Below are 10,886 nucleotides of genomic sequence, written 5' to 3'. Positions count from 1 at the left end.
TTATTCGTTCCAATGATGTTTAAATCATCAACATATACAGCAATAATTACGCATCCGGATGTTGTTTTCTTAATGAAAACACAAGGGCATATTGAATTATTTACATATCCCTTTTTCATCAAATGATCACTTAGCCGATTATACCACATTCGGCCAGATTGCTTTAACCCATATAATGATCTTTGTAATTTCACATAATAACATTCTCTGGGTTTTGAACTTTGTGCTTCAGGCATCTTAAATCCTTCAGGGATTTTCATATATATATATTACTATCAAGTGATCCATATAAGTAAGCTGTAACAACATCCATAAGACGCATTTCTAAATTTTCAGATACCGCCAAGCTAATCAAATACCGAAACGTAATTGCATCCATCACTGGAGAATACGTTTCTTCATAATCAATTTCAGGCCTTTGAGAAAAACCTTGTGCAACAAGTTGAGCTTTATATCTTACAATTTCATTTTTCTCATGTCGCTTTCGAATAAAAATCCATTTGTATCCAACAAGTTTTACACCTTCAGGTATAAGGACTATAGGTCCAAAAACATTACGTTTATTTAGCGAATCCAATTCAACCTGGATGACATCTTTCCATTTTATCCAATCCTGCCGATTTTTACATTCACCAAAAGATTTTGGTTCATGATCTTCATTATCATTTATGATGTCGATTGCCACATTATAAGAAAATATATCATCAATTTCTTCTATTTCTTTTCGGTTTCATATTTTTCCAGTATTAATATAGTTGATAGAGATTTCATGATTCTCGTCAGTTTATGGTTCTGACAGAACATTTTCATCATCATGTGTTTCTTCAGGAACAACATTCTCTATTTTGTGATCATCATGTGTTTCTTCAGGAACATCATTTTCTATTTTGTGATCATTGTGTTTCTTATAAATTTTCTTTTTCGATGATTTTTATCCTTGGAACCGACTGGCCTTCCACGGTTCAGGCGTTTTACGACATCATGACTTTGTTCAATTTGTTTCTTTGGAATTTCAATTCGAGCAGGAGCATTTACAGCATGTGTATATGATTTAGTTACCCCTTTTGTATCTGTAAATGCATCTGGTATTTGATTTGTTATTCTTTGCAAGTGCACAATTTGCTGTACATCTTTTTCACATTGTTGTGTTATTGGATCCAGATGTAACAATGATGATACATACCATGTAATTTCCTTTTCGGTATGTTTCTTGTCTCCCCCTAACATTGGGAAGATTTTCTCATTAAAATGACAATCAGCAAAACGTGCTGTGAACACGTCGCCTGTCTGAGGTTCAAGATATCGAATGATTGATGGACTATCATAACCGATATAAATTCCAATCTTTCTTTGAGGTCCCATTTTCTTTCGTTGAGGTGGTGCAATAGGCACATACACCATACATCCAAAAATTCTCAGATGAGAAATGTCTGGTTCTTTACCAAATGCAAGCTGCAATGGGGAGTATTTATGATATGCACTTGGTCTGATGCGAATTAATGAAGCAGCATGTAAAATTGCATGTCCCCATATAGAAATAGGGANGCAATGGGGAGTATTTTTTATATGCACTTGGTCTGATGCGAATTAATGCAGTGGCATGTAAAATTGCATGTCCCCATATAGAAATAGGGAGCTTTGTTTTCATAATCATTGGTCTAGCAATCATTTGCAGACGTTTAATCAATGATTCAGCCAATCCATTTTGAGTATGTACATGAGCAACAGGATGCTCAACAATGATTCCCATAGACATACAATAATCATTGAAAGTCTGGGAAGTAAATTCACCAGCATTATCAAGTCTAATTTTCTTGATTGTATAATCGGGAAATTGATTCCTCAATTTTATTATTTGAGCAAGTAATCTTGCAAATGCAACATTTCGAGTTGACAATAAACATACATGTGACCATCTGCTGGAGGCATCAATCAATACCATAAAGTATCTGAATGGTCCACATGGTGGATGGATTGGTCCACAAATATCACCCTGAATACGTTCAAGAAACATTGGTGATTCAGTTTGGATTTTGGCTGGTGATGGTCTTATAATAAGTTTTCCAAGAGAACATGCTTTACATTGAAACTTATTATTCTGAAAGATCTTCTGGTCTTTCAATGGATGACCATGTGTATTTTCTATAATTCTTCGCATCATTGTTGAACCAGGATGTCCTAATCGATCATGCCAATTGGTTAATATTGAAGAATTATCAATTACCATGTTTGATTCAATGGGACGTATATGTGTATAATGCAATCCAGTAGGGAGCATTGGTAGTTTTTCAATCACATATTTCTTTCCTGATTTATATGTGGTAAGACACATATATTTCTCATTCCCTTCATTCATTGTTTGAGTATCATACCCATGGGAATATATATCATTAAAACTCAACAAATTTCTTTTCGATTGTGGTGAATATAAAGCATCATTGATCAAAAATTTTGTACCATTAGGTAACAAAAATTGTGCTTTACCACATCCTTTAATCAAGTCTACAGGACCTGATATTGTATTCACCGTTGTTTTTGTTGGTTTTAGTTCCAAGAAATATCTTTTATCTCGGAGGATAGTGTGCGTTGTACCACTATCAGGTATGCAAACTTCAGCTTGGTTCATAGCATTTTCCATATTTGAACTTCAAAAAAATATGCAATGAAATAAAATTACTGACAATAAAATACAATACAATATAACACACTATAAAACATTATCATACGAGTACATGAAAAAATAAAATATTTTACATATTTATTCCACCAGCAAATTGATCATTATCTGAGAAATCAATCAGAAAATCTCCAGCATCAAAATGAGTTGAACCACTCAAATGTTCACTGTGTTCAATAAAGTTGGTCTCCTTTTCTTTCCCCTTTATTGATTCTTTATAAAGTTTACAAAGGTACTCAGGGGCTCGACAAATACGGGACCAATGTCCTGGAGTACCACATCTGAAACAAGAACTTTCAAATCTTTTTCAGTGATTCTCATTAACACTCATATTCTCTTGATGCCTTTTCGGTGGATGGTTTGGGACGCTCTTTTGAGATGAGTTATAGAAATAACTATCTCGATTATTTTCAAAACCACGGCCGCGTCCACGGCCACGACCACTTCCACGTCCACGTCCACGACCACGACCTCGATTTTGTCCTCGACCAAATTCTTGTCTATAACTTTGATTTTGGTTTCCAGGTTTAAATTCATTTTTGCTTACGACATTTACTTCAGGAAATGCCGTTGAACCAGTGGGTCGTGCCCAATGATTTCTCATTAAAAGCTCATTATTCTTTTCCGCCACAAGGAGACAGGCGATTAGTTCAGAATATTTCGATAATCCACGCACTCTATATTGTTGTTGTAGAGTTATATTCGATGCGTGAAAAGTGGAAAATGTTTTTTCAAGCATTTCCAATTCAGTAATCTCATGCCCACAAAATTTCAGTTGCGAGATTATTCGATACATCGCCGAGTTGTAATCACTGACTTTCTTAAAATCTTGGAATATCAACGTATTCCATTCATCCCGGGAGGTCGGAAGTATAACTTCCCTTATATGTTCGAATCTTTCTTTTAATCTCTTCCACAAAGCCATGTGATCTTTTTCAATCAGATATTCACATTTTAATCCCTCGTCGAGATGTCGATGCAAAAATATCATGGCTCTTGCCTTTTCTTGTGATGTGAATATGCCATTTTTTTTATGGTCTCATTTAGACCTAATGACTCAAGATGCATTTCTACGTCGAGAGTCCATGACATATAATTTTTTCCCGTAATATCAAGAGCAATGAATTCGAGCTTTGCCAAATTTGACATGGTGGTACTAAAAAAATTACGATGCATTTTATTAGTTAATGAATATTGCAATACAAAGTAATGGATAAACAACAAATACAAGCATTCGTAAAAATAAAGAACACACACGAGGAGGATATTCTCCGATAAGTACAAGATTCGTGAGTATTATAACCAAAATAATTAAAAATAACTTTGTGAAAGCCATCTTCTTTTTTCTTCAAAAATTTGATGAAGAATAATTTTAGAGAAGAAGAGAAAGTTGGAGTGATTGAATAAGTTTGTGAGATCATATTTATAGGGAAAAAACTAGCCGTTTTGTTACCGTTTATGACCGTTGGTCTACAAGAAAATAAATATATGTATTTGTATAATTTTATAGTAATAATATGATGTATATAATATTAGTAATGTTTTAAATAATTATGTATATCATATCACAATATTATAATGAAATGTCATAAGATATTTTGTTTAAAAATCTTATAGGCTTTTATACTTGTCGTATCCCTTTCCGGGAGTGTGAGATGTCGTCTTAATATCCTCCCAGGATTTATAACAAGTTTTTTGAAAAATTTATTTTTATTATTTATAATAACATTATATTATATATTAAATAAATAAACAACAAAATAAATATTATTACTTTTGTTACCTTTTTCTTCTGTTTTGGAGCTTGGAAAAATATGGAGGACTTTTAGAGCTTCGTGCTGATAACGTGTTGTGAAAAAGTAAAAATTTATGGTAAAAAGTAAAAATCTCAAACTCTCAAAATTATCACACTACACACTTTATAATATTTTTCTCTCAACTCAATTGTGATTTTCTTCACAAATAAGAGATCTATTTATAGAAAATCTTTACAAATAATCCAAAAATAAATTACATCATTACCTTTATTTTCACACACAAATTTCAATATTAAATACCTAATTTTCAACATTCAAATATTCAACATTCAATATTAAAATATTGCGTGGGTCTCATGTGAGACCGTCTCACGGATCTTAATCTGTGAGACGGGTCAAACCTACCCATATTCACAATAAAAAGTAATACTATTAGCATAAAAAGTAATACTTTTTCATGGATGATCCAAATAAGAGATCCGTCTCACAAATACTATCCGTGAGACCGTCTCACACAAGTTTTTGACTAAAATATTAAATTTCAACAATCCTATATATTTTATAGTTATACGACTTATGAATTATTTAAGCCTCCCATTCAATACCCTTTAATTTTCCTAGTCTAATAATTTGATTATAAATTATTAGAATCGTCCAAAATTCAAATAGGAAACGTGCTTTGACCAAATCGCAATGTTATATAAAAAAGTATGTTTAAAAATAATATTCTATATTTAAGGGCATCCTTGTATAATTTCTATAAATCTTTCGTGCAAAAGAGTGGACAAGCGAAAAGCCATTTATATTTATTTGTCCTCTGTTATTATTTATTTATCAATAAAGTATAGAAAAATAAAAAATACTTATCAATGTTTGATTTAAGATAATACCTTGAAAAATTGTAAAAAAAAAATATATATATTAAAATTTAAAAACTATTCAAACCCGATTACTAAAATCACAACTTTTTCTTTATGATAAAAACAATGAGTTGAATTATTTATATAGGTTATTTTAGAGAATCTTGCAACTACAAATTTTAAAATCAAATTAAAATATGTCAACTCCAAGTTGTTTAAAACAAAAAACAAAAAAGATTTCAATATTTTACTCCCAATTCTTCTCATTGCTTTCTTACTCAAATTAAATACAAGTAAAATATACTACTACGGATTTAGTATTTGCTTTAGAATCACATTGGGTTTTGTTGTAAGGTAGATATCTTACTTATCAATCTATGAAAAAATATTATTTTATATTTAAATATAAATTTGATCGATATATCTTACGGATGTAGATTCGTGATATCGTCTTACAAGAGACCTAACTATTCTTCTTAATTGAGACGCTTGTGTCATTTAGAATTGTAAAATTGGGTTGAACTTTTTCATCAAATTAGCCCTCTTAGTCACATCGGAGTATCAAACCCGAATCCGAATCCAAATCCAAACCCGAACGTTAATTGAATATCAGAACCGCATTATATTATCTTGTACACCAATTTTAATTCAGAAAACTCGAATTCAAAATCTTATTCCCAAAAAAAAAAAAAAACTAATTATATAAACCAATTATAATGTGGTTATAACTTCTTAATCTTGTTTCCGTCTCCAATTTGGTTTGGTATGGGTAAGTGGTGTCGCAAATGACTACACAGTCCAGCACCGACAAGATTCTCGGGTCTTCGGACAGGCAGCTTAATAAACCGGTCAAATTGATGATGGGAACGCATATAATTTATAGTCGGCTAAAAACACATTAAAAAAACCCCAACGAAAAGCGAATTCGAGACATTATTTCTAGTGTGATATGTTGAAAAACATTTAAGCAGAGGGAGATCAGGTGCACTTTTACTGTTCCATTGAGAGTGCTTGAAACAATTACCCTTTTCGCTTCTTCTTATAATATTAATTGATTTTAGTTCTAAGAGAAAGGGTTGTCTTCGTTGATCAAGGCTCTCAATATATATATATTTGCATGCGCTTGTTCTTCAAAAGGCGGCTGCGGAAGTTTCGGGGACGGCGCTTAATTAAAGGCATCACCGAAAGTTGATTTTGTGGTTTGGTTTTTCTGTTTTATGGGGGGTGAGATTTTGGACATATTGTCAGAAGGGTCTGCTTGATTTTTATCAGAAAATTGTTTGGTTATCGGGAGATTAATTGTGTTGATTCTTGCTGCTTGGAGTTGAGTTGGGTAGTAAAGGTGGCGAACAGACGAGACATCAGCGAGTTCACCAGATTTCAGGCAACAGAAGATGTTGAGGACACAACCACCAGCTCCGCCGCGGTGCCGTACTTCCCCATGCAACAACAGGAGCAGCCAGATTACCTATTGTCTGCAGTGGTGGCACCGTCTACTCTTTCTGGATACAGAATCGTGTCAGGACAGAGGCAAGGTGACGAGATGGGGTTAAAGTCCGAACAAACGAGCAGCATCGTTACTACCACTGCTATTGAAACTCTTTCCCCTGTTTATTCGTCTTCGAGCTTTGGCTCGTGGGCGGCGGGCCAGAAGAGGAGACGTGATCAAGAAGGAAGCGCCGCTCAGATATCGGAGCAAGTTCAGATGAGTTATTCAAGGTTTGAAGAGTCGTCTTCCTCGGTTAAACCTCCAGGTTGGTTTTTTATTGATATTATATTATGTTTTTTTTTTTATTTTTCAATATTCTTTGGATTGTGGCATCTCCATTCCGACGCCATGTTTGGTTTGATTGCTTCCAAGTTCTTTTCTTTCTTTTCTTTTTTGTTAAAAAATATACAATCAGTCCGAAGATTTTATTATTCTAGTGTTTTGACCTGAATCTTATCCTTTGTAATAAGTATTTGAGTTATCCTACAAATTCTGAGTTACTAGTATTTTTTTTAACATTTTTCTTAATGAATTTTTGTGCTTATCCAATTCATTGTCAACCCTTTTACCAAATTTGTCCATTTGTTAATTTTTTTCCTTTCAGATGCAGAGAGAAGCTCAGGTGTGACACCAGCTACTAACGCCACGGCACCACCGCCACCCATTCCCTCCTTGGCTTCAACCGCCACCGGAGCAGAACAAACTACACAATCCGAATCCTCAACCACGGCTTCACAAGAAGAGACGGGAGAAAGAAAAAGATACAGAGGAGTACGGCAGAGACCCTGGGGGAAATGGGCGGCAGAAATACGTGACCCACACAAAGCGGCCAGAGTTTGGCTAGGCACCTTCGACACGGCGGAATCCGCGGCCAGAGCATACGACGAGGCCGCCCTGCGTTTCAGAGGCAACAGAGCTAAACTCAACTTTCCTGAAAACGTGAGACAAATGCCACCTCCTCCATCTACACAACCCACCATGTTAGCTCCTACTCAGCCATCCGCTGCCACGGCTCCCACTCTACCTCCGGCGTTCTTCCAATCCTCCGCCAGGGACTACTGGGAATATTCGCAGTTACTTCAAAATACCGCCGATTTCCAGCCGCAGCAACCCACGAATATTTTTGAGCAAATTCTGTATAATCCATCATTAGCTGGTTTATACTCAGATGCATCGGATTCTTCATCTTCTTCGCAGCTTTCATTCATTTCTCAATCGGTTTCCACCTCTTCCTCTTCTTCTTCGTATCCCCTGCAGTTCTCTAGTGGCCAAACTATAAGTTTCCGTCCACCAGAGAGCGATCAACAATATCAAAGGAGCGACCAGTATTTTCCCGCGCCGCCGTGGACCACACAGCAATATCCTCCATCATCATCTTCTTGATTTGATTTTCAGCTGATATATTAGTGTTTTTTTTTATTAATATATTTATTTTGGATTTTTGAAAATTACATTCGCAGTTTTTATAATTTTTTAAAGTTACTTTCTTCGATATGATATTAAAATTTATATTTTATATCGATAATATACATATATAATTACATTAAATTTTAATCTATAGCTATATATTGAAAAAATTAAAAAATCTTCATTTTCTTGTTTAATATAATATGCAGGGTTGATACCATCGATAAAAATATATATATTTTTTGAAAATTATATTAAAGATTATTAAATCATGAAATATTTTGAAATCATAAAACAATATTTTTCAAAAACAAATTTACTAAATGTCTCGATTTAAATATATGTATATAACATAAATATTTTCGTTATTTTCGAATAACTTTTAAAATATATTTTTAAATACTATTTTATAATGAAAACTGATAGCATTTTAAGTTAAATTAATCAATATCATTGTAGATATCTTGTAGTCTATGGTTTGTCTGTTTCATGCATTACGCATATGTACGTTCTATAATAGATTTTATTTGTTTTAATTTAAGACAAAAACTTATCTGAGATGGTCTCACGAGTCGTTTTTTGTGAGACAGATATCTTATTTGGATTATCTATTAAAAGTATTATTTTTTATTGTGAATATCGGTATGATTGACCCGTTTCACAAATAAAAATTCGTGAGACAGTCTTAAAAAAAATCTATTCTTAAATTAAATATTACGAATTACGCATTAATTAGAGAGAGGACGTATCTTTGAATTTTTTGGTAAATAAAGTGTGATTTTATGTACTTCATATTATAAATAAATATGGTAATATAACAATTGAAAAAGTATGTGATTTTTCCTTTATTTTTAAATTATTTGTCTAAAAAATAGCGAATTTTACGGGTCAAATATAGTTAATTAATAGCGTGGAAAATATGGATAGATGTAGAACACTTGATATAATTTTTTTTAACAAAAAAACAATTAATTAATCATATATATATATTAAAAAGTATTTTTTTTATTGATAAATGAACAAATTAATATATGAACTATTGTTAATATATGAAATATTGTAAATGATTTAATTGATATATGATCCAACTAAAAATTCAATTTTACCTTTTAACATAAATTGCTTTTGATTTCAAGATTTTTTTATTAAATTCAATTAGATACATTTTATATTTTAAAAATTATTTTATTTTTGGATTATTTTTTAAAAAAATTATGTTTATTTAAAAAATATATATATTATGATAAAAAGTATCATAGTATTTGTATTAGAATATAAAAATTATTAATTATTTTATCTCAACAAATAAATTATATACTCAGATATAATATATTTATACATATATAATAAAATAATATTTTTTTATTATATATTAATAAAATTATAACTCAATAAATAAATCAAGTATACAACTAAACATATTTTAATATATTGATAAAATATAATACAATAAATATTTGTTGTTAGAATCCGGAAATACTATTGTCAGACGATCGAAACAACGGGAAATTGGTCTTCAGTCTCCAGCTGTCGTGTTTTTTTGTGTTCAGTTCCTGGGTACTTTTTTAGTACCACATTTGCACATGAAGTGTACCACAATTTGTATGACATAGTACCACAATTTTGTTGGTAGAGAGTGAACCCAAAGAAATGTTTTGATTGGAGATTTTTCACCAACTTCCCCTCGAAACAACCTTAATCACATTTTAGTTTTTTTTTTTGAAAACTGGTATTAATTTTTTAAGAATTCGAATAAAGTATTCAATAGGAAAGTTGTAAAACATGATAAACAAATCTCCAAGAAAAAGTCGCATGTGGCCGTCAGAGCACTTATACAATGACACGTGGTCATGGAATCTGCGGTTGAAGTATTATCCTCACCCTAACTTCTCATTAATCATCAGTGGATTGAGATGAGATTAGCATAAATAAACTGTTTTTTCCTTATATTTTTATTATCTATGTACATTTTTCAATATAGAAATTACATAATTATGTTTGGATTGATGAATTTGATTTGAAAGAACATATTTGTTTAGGATTGAGTACTTGTTGTTTTTTACAAACATTTATAGTTTATGCTAATGATGGAACACAAATCTTTTAAAGATTATAACAACATAAGCACTACGGTTCGATTATTCTTCCAGCAGAGATAATTATTGCACTATCACAATCTTCCTCAAAACAATTGACTCATTACAATCAATGAAGATCGAACATATGATCTTGAATCTTATATCAATTGTATGTTTGAACGTTTGTCACTTTATCAAAAGATATAGTTGATTGTAAATATACAACTCAAATATTTTAAACTATATAACATTTCAAACACCACTGTTTGATCGTTCTATCAACATGGACAATCATTGCACCCTAATTAACAAATTGGTAAATGTATTTCAAATGGAGCTTATGTTTGATATTTTTTTTGAAATTCACCATATTTATTATTGAAATTACTCAACTTAGTATTGAGTCAATTTCTAATCCACTTAGAATTTAATTTATCCACACAAGTCAAAAGATTTAAATCATTTCAACACTTGAATTTAATTCGTTCAAACAAATCAAAAGATTAAAATTATTTCAAATTTATCAATCCAAACATAGTTGGGATAAATATGAAAAGAAATTATGATTAAATTTTATATTTATTTATCGACTTCCATTTGTATTTTTTTTGGGTCATG

The 10,886-nt window shown here is 31.7% G+C and overlaps 1 protein-coding gene across 1 annotated transcript; it reads left to right on the top strand.

Annotated features, from left to right (window-relative positions):
* The first annotated feature begins 6,237 nt into the window (after positions 1-6,237).
* LOC140960911 (uncharacterized) lies at positions 6,238-8,284 on the top strand. The gene is made up of 2 exons (XM_073419234.1): positions 6,238-7,048; positions 7,388-8,284. Exons 1-2 carry the CDS (start codon positions 6,736-6,738, stop codon positions 8,164-8,166), a joined length of 1,092 nt encoding a protein of 363 aa, XP_073275335.1. The 5' UTR covers positions 6,238-6,735; the 3' UTR covers positions 8,167-8,284.
* The last annotated feature ends 2,602 nt before the right edge of the window (positions 8,285-10,886 follow it).

Source organism: Primulina huaijiensis, chromosome 16 (genome assembly GCF_012295235.1).
Source record: "Primulina huaijiensis isolate GDHJ02 chromosome 16, ASM1229523v2, whole genome shotgun sequence".
NCBI classification, from domain to species: domain Eukaryota; kingdom Viridiplantae; phylum Streptophyta; class Magnoliopsida; order Lamiales; family Gesneriaceae; genus Primulina; species Primulina huaijiensis.
Note: the sequence above shows the minus strand (reverse complement) of the source record. Positions and strands in the feature narration are given on the sequence as shown.

Bases quoted from the DNA above. Each gene is read 5' to 3' on its own strand.
- LOC140960911 (XM_073419234.1), top strand. From the start codon at position 6,736: ATGCAACAACAGGAGCAGCCAGATTACCTATTGTCTGCAGTGGTGGCA. The intron at 7,049-7,387 runs GTTGGTTTTTTA...TTTTCCTTTCAG, and splicing joins TTCCTCGGTTAAACCTCCAG to ATGCAGAGAGAAGCTCAGGT.